General features: G+C 36.8%; 1 protein-coding gene across 1 annotated transcript in view; it reads right to left on the reverse strand.

Moving 5' to 3' along the window:
• Window positions 1–5,896: 5,896 nt before the first annotated feature.
• Window positions 5,897–13,097, reverse strand: part of HNRNPLL (heterogeneous nuclear ribonucleoprotein L like) — a 57,467-nt gene continuing 50,266 nt past the window's right edge. Inside the window, exons 8-13 of the mRNA XM_044663264.1 lie at window positions 10,360–10,577; window positions 8,941–9,062; window positions 8,072–8,273; window positions 7,413–7,470; window positions 7,231–7,329; window positions 5,897–6,650 (exon numbers count right to left, since the gene is read on the reverse strand). Coding sequence (XP_044519199.1) covers window positions 6,595–6,650; window positions 7,231–7,329; window positions 7,413–7,470; window positions 8,072–8,273; window positions 8,941–9,062; window positions 10,360–10,577 — 755 coding nt within the window. The 3' untranslated portion in view covers window positions 5,897–6,594. The remainder of the gene's footprint in view (window positions 6,651–7,230; window positions 7,330–7,412; window positions 7,471–8,071; window positions 8,274–8,940; window positions 9,063–10,359; window positions 10,578–13,097) is intronic.

Raw genomic sequence — 13,097 nt, forward strand, 5'->3', positions numbered from 1 at the left:
ACAATTCCACAGTAGAATTTAGTTCCCAATGTTGTTCTCTTGTTGAGAAAAATACTGGAATTACTCGAGGTCAGGAAATGATGGTCCTATAGGACTCTTGAGGGGAAGGCTTTAGTGACAAGTGACAGAACTGTAACAAGTCACATTGCTAAAGCATCAACTGGCAAGGAAAAATCCACTATGATCTATGGGCATTGAGGTTGGAACTGATTCTTCTAATCAATTGGCTTCAACTGGGCAGCCCTTTGGGTTCTGCCAAGTAATTTTCAAACACATAAAATGCTAACTGCATTGGATAAGAACAGCTTTAAAAACATTAGTTAGCCTATATATTTATACAGAGGGGTGGAGAAAGGGAAAGGAAGAGGGGATGGGAGAAGGAAAAACAGGGAGAGAGGGAGAGGAGGGGTGAGGGAGGGAGGGAGGAAAAGGGACAGAGGGCAAGAGAAGAAAGGGAAGGATAGCATGAGGAGGAAGGGGAGGAGAGGGGGGAAGGGAGGAAGAAGAAGAGAGGAGAGGAGAGAAGGAAGAGAAGAGAGAGGAAGAGAGAGGAAGAGAGAGAGACAAAAGGAAAAAAACAGAGACAGAGGGGGAGGGATAGAGAGAAGAGAGAGAGGAGGAAGAGGAGGAAGAGGAGAGGAGAGAGAGGAGAGGACAAAGGGGAGAGAGGCAGAGAGAAGAGAATGAGAGAGGGAGGGAGATGGGGGAGAGAGAGAGGAAAGAGGGAGGGAAGGAGAGAGGAGAGAGAAGAAGAGGAGAAAGAAGGGAGGAAGTGGGGAGGGAGAGAGGAGAGAGAAAGAGAGAACACTATATAAACATTTCATTTTATCCTTCAACAACCCTGGCAATCAGATGCTATTACTATTCCCATTTTACAGATGAGGAAACTAAAGCAGACATGGGTTAAGTTAATTGCCCAGATTCACAGTCATGCCCGAGGTCTGATATGAACTTGGGTCTTCCTGACAACTCTCTCCATGGAGCCACCTACCCTTCCTGTCATTTCTGATTTTCAAAAAAAAAAATTTAGGAATGTTAATTTCAAGCCTAAAGCATTGAGGGAGTAATGACTTTTACATGCAAAATGGATGCTACTTCATGCTTTTGAAGTGACTCAACTAGTATAGTCAAGATCTCAATGAAATTAAGGCAAATGGCCTAAAACTGAACAATCTGTCCTTTTCACTTGAGTGGCTTCTTTGTATGTTTACCTGAAAACCTGTGTTTGCTGGGAAGGGATGGAGCCCATTACCTGCAGGATTGAGGGCATCCTATGAAGACTCTATGCAGAGGGGGCTTGATCTAGCTCCCACCGCTCTTACCCACTCACTAGAGTAGCTAAAAAAAGCAAACACATGAGCTCACCCCTATTACTCCTAAATTGGACAATATTTGTATATTGCCTTGTGATGGAATTTATGAAAGCACCAATTCCAACTCCCATGGGCTGTCTCGGGATGTGGAGCTACTCCCTGAAAAGCCTCCTCAGGTTCCCAAGTAAACCTACTCATTCCTAAAAACTAGAAATTTTCAAATAAATGCTGGCAAACTGGGTTTAAACAGGCGAATGCAATCGGATTGTTATCCTTCTGGAAAGGATACTTGAAAACATTGCAATGATTTGGGGGCCACGTTCAGTTAATCTATCGGGTTTGGGGGTGTACTTTTTAAGTTACAATCAGAGCTACTTTGTATTCCTGTATTATGATATGAAGTGACATTTAATAATTTGCTTAAATAGGGAACTAGATGTAGTGTATAGAATAGAGTGTAGGGCACTAGATGGATGAAGTCAGGAAGACAAGTTCAAATCCTGCCCCTGACAATTATTTGCTGTGTGACCCTGGGAAATTCACTTACTTTCCCCTTTCTTTCTAACCATAGTTTTTCCCCTCTCTAAATGAGGGGGAAAGCACTACCTCCTAGGGTTGTTGTGAGGATAAAAGGCACAAAGCATTGAGCAAACCCCAGTGCGCTACATAAATGCTATTATTAATAAACTCAGTTTGATTTGGTTATATCTTGGGGCACGGGAACTAGAAGAGGCGCTAGATATCATGAGTCCTAAACTGTGTTCTCGTTGGACACTAAATAGCGGTGAACCTATCCTTCTCTAAATTCATTTCTCCATTTATAAAAGGATGCAGCTCGACTTGACATCTCTCAGAGACACAAAATAAATCGTCGTTCTTCCTTCATTTTTCAAAGAGGATCTGTGGCATCACAGGGTGATGTCTAGCCTTGTATGTGAATTCGATTTACAAGTCAGTAGGAAAGGCCTCATTTAAAAGATGTCGTTTGTGTTAAGTTTCAAAGGAAACGAGGGATTCCTAGGAGGGTCCTGTGGGTAGGGAAGAACACAGCCAAGTTTAGCTGGTCTGTAAAATGTGCAAAAGGGACTAAGTTTTGTACAGAACATAGAATGCATATAATAAAGTAGTTTAGAACCTAATTCCAAACAAGTCTGAGCAAAAAGCAGGAGGCCTAATGAACTTTATTCACTATCATGAAACATGATCCATTATATTAGCATTTTTTTAAACCTTTACCTTCAGCCTTAGAATCAATACTCTGTATTGGTTCTAAGGCAGAAGAGCAGTAAGGGCTAGGCAATGGGAATTAAGTGACTTACCCAGGGTCACACAGCTAGGAAGTTATCTGAGGTCACATTTGAACCAGAACCTCCTGTCTCTGGGCCTGGCTCTTAATCCACTGAGCTACCCAGATGCCCCCTACATTAGCATTTTAATATAAAATAGATCAAGTCTTAAATGTGTCATGATCAAGCACCTTAAGAATGGGCAATAATTTAGAACACTTGACTCTATCTTTGGGAAAGACATCCACAGGCTGGCATCACCTCTTTTTTTTCACCTGATACTCAAATTCAACGAATGACTGGTGAATGCTGAAGTGCTGATACTGTAATGGACCCTGATCATTAAACCAGTTCATTATTTCCAGACTGGTGACTTCTTTCATCTTACCACAACAATAACAGATCTAGGCAAGGGTCCCAGTCAGCAGGAGCTTCCTGTCCTTGGGTAACCAAAGTGCCATTTCATAGGACTGATGCCACAGGAGAGAGAACACAGGAAGCATCACTCCCATCTGAGTTTTGTATAAACTAGAGCCACTCGTCCTTTTGTTCCAGAAAACCCATGGCTGCTTCACAGTCTCCTTCAGCCAGAGAAAGGCTGGGCGAGTGAACACCAGTATCTTCTCACATAACTGGTTCTATATAAAGATGCTCCCTGTTACTAAAGCAACATCCTGCTTAAAAGTTTGTGCCTCTGAAACCTAGGTAAGAGCACACGCCCAGGAGAATGAATAACCCCCAGAGATTTCTAGGTTTAGAGGGCATTCTAACCTAGGCTAAATTAGAGGGATGGGAAATGACACCAAAGCAGGAAACACTACTTTTGTCTTTGCCTTCACTAGTAATAAATAAATACATGCTTACCAACCTCTGAGAATATGCCAAAATCCTTTAGGAAGGAGGAGGGGTAGAAGGAGGAAGGATAAAAGAGGAAGAGAAAGTCTTTATTTGCATTTTTTATTTATTGAGTTTAACATCACAGTAAAATAGGTTTCATAATACGGACAAGTTGTTGGTACAGTGACTAGAGGGGCTTTGTAGTCTACATATGTGCTACTATGGAGATGTACCTCCATGGATTGAAAACCTCTTTAGTCAATCAGCAACCGGGTGAAGGCGTTATGGCAGCTTATCTGTTAGTGAAAACTTTATGACCTGTAGAATTTGAAGTCAGGCGGAGCTCCCTGTGTTCTGTGCTCCTAACTACAGCAGGATGTTCTAAACCCACAAACCTTTTCTTTCCTCCAAGCAAGGGCTCCTTTCATCTGAAAGCTACTCCGAAACAGAAACAGTCGAGTGGTTACCTAGCACCCTCTATCCCTACAGACAGCAATGTAAAGATAACTGGCCACAGCTGACCCCATTTCTTTCTTTCTGTACTTGTCCTTGAACTAATTTAGTCATAGTTAAGCAGCATATCAACCATCCTCAGTCTAATGACTGCTGCTTTTGTAAACATTGATAACGGCTGATATATTCAGCCACAACAAAGAGATTTAGAAAGGCAGCCACCATCCTTTAATCTGCCACAACAAGCCATACCCAATTAAAGGACTGATTTCTCTTTAGGAGGGCTTTTAAAAATGTAGATTTGCAGCTAATTCCCCCTTTGTTCCCAGTAGCAGTGAAAGCTGCTAATATAGGCTTCTATTCCATATCAGAAACACCAAGTTATCAGGGTGGAATATGTTACAGTCAAATCTAAAGGAAAGAAGCAGTTCTTCCCAGAGCAAACTCAGGAAATGGTAATCCCCCTCCAAGGAAATCTTCTAAAGGCATTTGCTCCTGTGGCTGGTCTAGTGCTAACACCTTTACTCAGCTCGCTATAGAGGTAGGGTTCTCACTTGCCTCTTCAGTAGGTAAGGAACCTTACTAATATAACTCAACACAGGCAACACTTAAAGCAAGCCTAGTATTAAATGAATTCCTTCCATTTCCATCAGTCTTGTTTTCTAACATCATAGGCACAACAGAACAATACTATTGGTAGACTGCATTTGTGGTGATATCGAAAGCAAGAATACCAAGGAAAAATGATTGGAGACAATGTTAAGATAAATCCATCAGTTCACTTTAGAAAATCCAGACTAATTTTATTTTACAAACAACTACGTAAAAAAAATGTTAATAGAAAAGAAAAACAAAAACACTTTATTCTAGTAGGGTTACAGTTTATTTTAAATTAAATAAATGGATATTGATCCAGTTATGAATGGCTATGTTTTAGGCAACTCAATACCCTATTAGTTATTGATCTAGCCAAAGTTACACTCAGGCTAAGCATGTTTGTTCCCCATTTTTAGGAGAGGTACTAAGTATGAATCTGAGATTTTCAGTGCCCTTAAAAGGACTGAGAAAGGACCAGTGTTTTGAAATCTCATTAGTAAGGACATTTCTTTTAATTATAGTGACCATAATAAATAGTTCTCACATGGGATCTAAATGGAGTTTGCATTTGCCTAGCTGAATCTAAGAGAAAATGTCATCGCACAATGGCTCCTGCCAACTAAAGACATGTATTTTTTCCAGACATATAACATATTCTCTTCCCTTTAAAAAGATGAACAACATATGTCTAATTAACTCTCTCAGATACAACCACTATGAACCTGAGAATAGCTGGCTAGTCTCCTAACACTTGGTCTTTAATCTTTGGACCACATTTTAATTAACTATATCAGGTACTTTAAAAAAATTAATTCCCATGAAAGATTTATGCACAGTTATATGACAGTCGGTATTCTTTTTCTAAAACAAAACAAACAAAACCAGTTGTTTAGGCGTACTTTCAAACAAGCTTAAAACAACAATGCTAATCCTTCCTTTTTAGTTGTTGGACAAAATTTATAGACATGTGGAAAGCTCACATCTTATCCAAAAGACCAGTAACCCATATTCTTTGTTCAACCAATTTGTATCCACCATTTTAACTCATTCCAAGAAAAGACAATCCAACTGCTGGAAACAGTAATTACTGGACAATCATGATTAGTTTTACTTCAGTGAAATAAAAATAACTGAATGAAATAAATCCGCCACAGGACTTTTACACTTTCAAGTTCTGAATACATAATGTTTTAACCTGTGGGGATGAGAGGGCATGGGAAAGAGGCACACCTCACACAATCTGAAATTCACAGCAGCATAGACTCAAAGTGCAAAGGGCATATAAAATAAATGCCTTATAGGATTCCTTCCAAAAACTCATCAGTTTTTTCTACATTAAATTCTTTAACAAGCATTAAAGTATATGCAAGATTAAGTCACATGCAACAAATGAAGATGAACACACTAACGCAATATTGAAACTTTAATTATAAAATCCCCAAACTGGAACTAGCAACAGATAGTACTGCATGTCAATACAAATGGACAATGGCTTAAAAAAAATACACCAATTTAAATAATTTTGAGTAAATACTGTACAAGGGTATCTATATGTCTGTTAGCCTCTTGGAAATATAAAATCAAATATATCTGTAGTACTTAAAAATCACCATGTGTCATGTTATCCTGAAGCCTGATGAACACACTTTATAAATACAAGTTACATTTCATATGGATAACTGCGACATACCTAAATAACTAAACAGGTAACATTAGATTCTACCATATTAAAAAGCAAAACGTTCACCTGCTAATTTATTTTATTCACAATGAAAAGATATTTGCAAATCTTTGGCATTAAGAATGCAAATACATTTCCAACTATGGGGGAAAAATGTTAGAAACTATATAACTGCATAATCTACAATGCAGGTGCGACAATTCTACATTTTATGTAGTTATACTATTTATAATGAAAACAGTATTTAAGCTTACAACAAATTCACTTGAGGCCAAAACAAATCTGTTTATTATAAAACAAGATACAAGGTCTTAAAAGAGAGCAAGGCAACATTAGATCAACCACTTTAGATTTTGAAAATGAAGTGTAGTTTGAAAATTGTAAAGAAAGATGAATGTAGCTCCTAACATGCTATCCTCTTCTCCTCTTATAAATGGGATGAAGTAGAGAAGCAAAGCTTCAATGTGTAGGGATTAGAACCATCTGTAAAAATTAAAAATCAAAGTTAGTGGCTAATTCTGAAACTGCTTTACTTAAAAAAATTGGCAATTTAACTTTTAGAATCCCCAATACAAGTTTTCTGATCCTCTTATCTAGGGAATGAATAGAAACAGGAATGGAAAGAAGTTAAAAAAAAAAACACACAGTAGGGGAGAAGTCTATTGTATTTGCTCTTTTCCTTAAATGCCTATGATGAGATGGAAGCTCAGCTTTAGTTTTCTGTTTGTCAATGCTCTGAGCTTACTTTGCATAAATATCACTTAGCAAAAAGTGAGAGCAGTACCCACTCTAAAAGCCTGAATGGCTCAGTTTCTTCCCTAGGTTGTGGGGGTTGAGGTCAGAGTAGGTGTGCAAATTGGTTCACTCTGTCCTAAAATAAGACTCATCCTAGAAAACAAGCAAGCTAGATGATCCTTAGACACTTGGCTGATTCTGAGCTGCAAATGGCACTTGAGGGGATCACAGAAAAATACTTCTACACTAAAAACAATATTCCATAACTGTCCCACAGTACTGTGATAATTTGGCACCAAATTATAAACGTTTATAATAACTGACTTACTCGGAACTCTTATTTGGTAGTGATTAAGGGCAGTAAGAGCTTCTACTGCATCAGTCTTGCATTCCCATTCTAGTAGGCCAGAGAGTGTTTTGGCAGAAGCTAAAAGATAAAATGTAATTGTTGTTTTCATGTCATGATCAACCACCTGAAAAAACTAAAGTGATAGGACAAAATTCACTTACGTTTTGCATCAAACACTTTGTATTTGATAAATGTGAGAACTTCATGATCACTACATAACTGCCAAGGAAACAAAGAGAAAAAAAAAACAATTTCTGAAAAGTTATGCCTAAAAAAGTACATACTCTTTTCAGAAAGAAAATAATATTAAAGGAGTGCAGGTTAGGATCTCACAATTAAGTATTTACTATCAAGTAAAAAGACTATAAACAATGTAAGTAACCAACTTACTAGCTTGCTGAACCAACCAGCTTACTGACAGTGACCAAAGATAAATACTTAAGTATGTACTCTGACTAACACTACCTGTTCTTTGTAGATCAGGTAATTTCTGAAAACAATTCCTAAAATCAGGATGGACACAATTTTGCTTCAGGCCAAATTTAAGTAGATGAAAATGAATCATTCTATTGGTATAAGAGCTTACACATTTTACCTCAGTCTCTACTCCCAAGAAAATTTAGCCAGAAACCCAGAAAGGTAAAACAAGGAGGGTGGAGCAGGCCATCTCGTTAAGATTTCCTAAAGTTATAACATTCCAAAGAAATACTGAGCAGAAAAGAGGAACAAAGACAGCATCTGAGCCATACCGGATATGAGGATGCACATTAAAGAAATTCTATGCTTACATTTGTATTTTTAGGAGCCAATTAATTCCTACCTTTGAAAAGGTGTCTTCTGTAACACACAATGGAACATTGTAGTAATGTAGCACACAAGAAGGGGGCTGGATTATGTTCTTGGATGCCTGACCAGCACTTGTAAAGCGATTATTTTTGCTCATGGCAAAATCCTTGTAACTGCTTGTACCATCTTCCAGTTCAAATATTTGACTAGGAACTACTGAATGTTGTTTAGACACACTAAATATTAAAAAAGAAAACATACAGAACACACAGCATTACATAAAGGTCAGCCACCAAATCCAAAATATTACATACTATATTTATAGCAATCTTAAGGAAAACAAATGATAAATTTAGCTATTTAAGCAATTGAGTAGTTTAGATTGTGATTATCCTTATTATTTACTTATTAACTAAAGGGACAAATCTAATAAATAGTGTTTTATATTAGGATGCTTTTTTAATCATCTCAATAAAATTTCTCCATTTTTATGGGACCTACATTTTCCAACATAACTCCCTCCCTTATAACCAAAAGTTTTAAAAAAGCAAACAAGAATTCAGCAAAACCAACAAATACATCAATCAAGTCTGACATATCAATAGTTTCCTATCCTTTCAAGGAGAAAGGTGCATGTATATACTCATTAGCACTAATTAGCATTATGGTATTTTAAAAGAAATATTTACCTAAATAAAAGTCTTAATGCAACCAGTTTGGCAAGACAAAAAGGTCAGCACAAGAGTTTTCTAACACAAATATTACAAATACCACAATAAACATTCATCTCAGATATGCTTTTAATTCTAAAAAAAAAATTAAGTTAAAATTCAAACAATTCCAACAAAAATAGCAAGAACTACAAAAGCAGGACTTTAATACATATTTATTAAAATAAATTACCAAACGTTAAGTCTTTTTCCAAATAATTTGACATTATTGAGATGTGTGACAGCTCGCTCTACAGCATACTCATCACCCATTTCTACCAATGCTGTACCAGGAATGGTTTTCATAAATTTTACCTGTCAATATAAAAGAAAAAAAAGTAACTAATTAATTCTACTATTCTATATCAATTTTAGAAGAGGCTATGAGTTGACTGAAAATGAAGATCACCTACACTCTATTCTGGCATGCCACTGACATTTTTGCGTGATTTATGCAAAATCTAGTGGAACGTGAATACTTTTAGAATAAGATCTAAAGCCATTAATTAGCAACAACATGAATCATTAATCTATTTACCCTTTTTGTCCTTCTAACTTAAAAGAATAATAAAATAAAGTGCATAATTGAGAGGAAACAGGGTGTGATGGATAGAGAGAAAACCTTGAAATCAAAAAGCCCTAGGTCCTCTGAGAAAGACTGGCTCTATGACCCAGGACAAGTTACACAGCATCTCAGGACACGTTACATAACATCTCAGGACACTGAAAAACTCTCGATTGCAGAAGTCGCCAATCTGTATTGGTAGAGGAAATATCCTTGCTGAAATTCCCTCCATCAATAAAATCACAGGTCTGAACAACAACCAAAAAAAGGTGAAGAAATGTAATGACGTATCTATTTCTCTTGAACTTTCTGGACTTACTTCACCTTCTTCAATTTTGTTGAGTTGAGTTGAGTTGAGTTGCCCCCTCCCCCCCCCACGCAGATCAGAAACCTCTATGACTTGCAGAATGTCTTTGAGAGCTACTTGGGTCAAAATAAATTTCATCCTTTCCAAACTTAGCTAAAGGGCTGGTCTTCCAAAGACAGACAATCCATCACCAGGCCAGGACTTCTTGAAACATGTTTTTGTGGGGGGATATTTTTTTGTTGTGTTTTGTTGTTGTTGTTTGTTTTTTAAAGAAGGTCACTTAGTTGTCAAATATGCAATTCTTAGGGCTTGGTTCCCTTAGTTAGGGAAAGGAAGTATATATACTGCACCTACTATGTGCCTCATTTGAGACTCACAACAAATCTGTGAGGTAGATAACTATTATCCTCATTTGACAAAAATAAGGCAAATAGAGGTTAAATGATTTGCCCAGGGTCACAAAGAAGTGTTGGAGACAAGATCTGAAATCAGGTCTTTCTGACTCCAAGCCCAGCTTTCTATCCACTTTGCCTCCTTGCTGCTCTTGGTGAAGTTTTTAAAACCTAACCTAAAGACCTATGGTGATCTTTAAAAGTTGTTTGCTTTTTTGTAGCCTTTACAATAATGCCCTAATATGAATGAACAGGAAGAATAAATGAAGAAAGCACTGTGTATCTGGATTCGTTTCAGAACTTCTAATTAGATAGTGTAGCAACAAATGGTCACTTCACAAAGTTTACCTTTTCGATATTTCCATACAAGCAGAACAGATTGAAGACCCTTGAACAATTCATCTTCAGTTGATGTAACCCACTAACCATAACAACTGAACCAGAAGGATTTCCCCCATGCATATAGGAGGAAGAAGCCTGTGGAAGGGGATATGCAACAAGTTCAGGAGTATCTCGAGAGCCCATTCGGTAACGGCTTGGTAAAGGCAATAATGGACCATGTGAACCTACAAAAATGGTTGGGGGGGAAAAATGCACGTATTACTTATTTCATTTTGTAAAAGTTTTGGTGGATGTACTTCATTAGTAAGTAACTTCCTAGAATTAATTTAATATCTATCCAAGAAAATATATTACTCATTAACTCATATTTCTGAAGGCTTGTTTTTAAAATATATATTTTAAACATAAATTCCACTCATTTATCCTACACTGACATGGATGGATTAAACTACAAATTAAATATTTATTTTTATATCTAACATCATACAAGGAATCTTTTTATAATAATTTCTCATTAATGAGGACCTTTGGTCACCTTAGTGCTCTACTAGAGGAATTAATTCCCTATAAGCCATATCCTGGAGTAGAATTCACTGCAATAAACTTTTCCTTAGATTCCATAACTAATATTAAATCTAAGAAACCTACAGATTCTTCATTTATCTGGGCAGCCTGTCCTCCCTAGAAACACTATAATTTCTAAGAAGTCAAACAAGGGACCACAAGGTGCCTGCACTAACATGTATATATGCTTTAAAATCTATTTCTTCCTATTGTTGATACTATTCTAAAGAATTCTGTTATCTGATCACCCCACCCAGAACAGATAAGCACCAGCCCAGCAAAAAAGCAGGAGTCAAGGAGTTATCAGAGGTAGAAATTAATGAAAACAGCCAGAACAAACGCAATGCTATAAAAAGCAGACACAATAACTCAAAACACATTTAGAAAAAAAGCAATAACCTTTCAACAGTTATATAGTTCACTGATCTAGAGCTGGAAGCATCCTTAGATACTAATATACTGAATGATTTCATTTTACAGATAAGGAAACTGAGATCCATGGAGATTATGACTTGCCTAAGGTCCAACAGGTAGTGAAGATGGGATCTGAAACTTGGTCCTCTCACTCAGTGCACTTTCCCTTCATTAGTGCTTGAAGACATGCCTATATACTCATGCTATTAAAACTGTTTCAAATTCATAAAATTAGTGCTTAGAAAGATAAAACTTTAGTTAGTTGGAAAATTCACTTACATAGAACTACTCATTCTCTGACAATGACAGGTAAGTGACGAGTTACTATAAATTTCCTAAAGATAGTCTCTGAATTTAAAATTTGTCTGATAACTATAATTAAAGAAGACATTAAACATTTACTAGAAGCTTACAGAGACAAACCTTCTGGGAAATCAAAGCAAACACACTTCTGTACTCGGTACTGTCTCACTGTTGTTTAAGATAGTATGGCTTAGTGGATAAAAAAGTCTTTCCTTTTGAGTCAGAAAAGACCTAGGTTCAAATTCTAACTATGGTAGGTACTAGCTGTGTAACCAACCCCTAGCAAGTCACTTAACTTGTAGCCTCAAGCAACTCCCTACCACTTATCTACAAAGATATAGACAAACTACAATCTGTGTTAGTACACTGGGGATTCCCCGCAATGACTCCTGCATCTTTTGAGTTCTGCTCAAAAGTATTGAATTATCAGTACCATTATTTCTACCACCTAAGGTTTCCACACTGCCTACTTTCCCCAACACACACAAAGAAAAAGAGAATTTCTGGCATCTTCTCAAGATTTCTTCTGTTAAAAGCAGGAAATATAAAAAATTTTTGGCTTTGGTCTACAACTTATTTTAACTTTCAGAAGGAATTGAGGGCAATCATGGATCACAATTGAATGGTGACATGGAAATAAAATATGGCATGTGTAGAGGGAGGTAGAATGAAATTAGCCTGGAAAGTGAGACGGAACCAAAGTTCCTTAAATTCCAGGGTATAGAGTTTAGATGCTTCTCAATAGGAAGGCATAAGGAAGCATGATGAAACAGAACTACTGCTGGATTTGGACCTAGAAGATCTGGGTCCCAATGTTGTTATTACTACTTGCTATGTGATCCAAAGTCACTTAACTTATTTGGGTACTAATTTTCTCATCTATAAAATAAAAGTGTTCATAAAGAGGATCTCCAGTGTCTAAAGAAACTGATATGGCTATTCAAGGGTGCCTTCCATGAACTCAGATGAATAGATATCTACTAAAGATAGAAGCAAGGTCATATAATCAAGGATGGAAATACAAGAGGGACATGGTCCCATGAGGGAAAAAAAAAATAAGAAAGCCAACCCTACAATTAGTACAGATTATGAAAAAATGTTCAAGGGCAATAAAAAGCTTCTGGGGCTGAAATTATATGCCCATTAAATAGGGTAGATGGGGCTAAATTAATGAATATATAAAATGCTTCTGTTTTTTCCTAAAACGGTCAATAATCTTTAGACTTAAAAGAGCGAAAATGGTTGAGAGTAAATTAAAAATAATTTGAAAAAATATGATGGCAATGATAATACTACCCAATTTACTTATTCAGTGCCATACCAAACTACCAGAGGACTATTTACTTTAAAGAGCTAGAAAAAATAATCACATAATTCATCTAGAGGAATAAAAGGGCAAGAATCTCACCAGAAATAATGAAGAAAAGTGAAAAGGAAAAGAGTCTAGCAATACCAGATCTCCA

This window comes from Gracilinanus agilis, chromosome 2 (assembly GCF_016433145.1).
Source record: "Gracilinanus agilis isolate LMUSP501 chromosome 2, AgileGrace, whole genome shotgun sequence".
Classification (NCBI taxonomy): Eukaryota; Metazoa; Chordata; class Mammalia; order Didelphimorphia; family Didelphidae; genus Gracilinanus; species Gracilinanus agilis.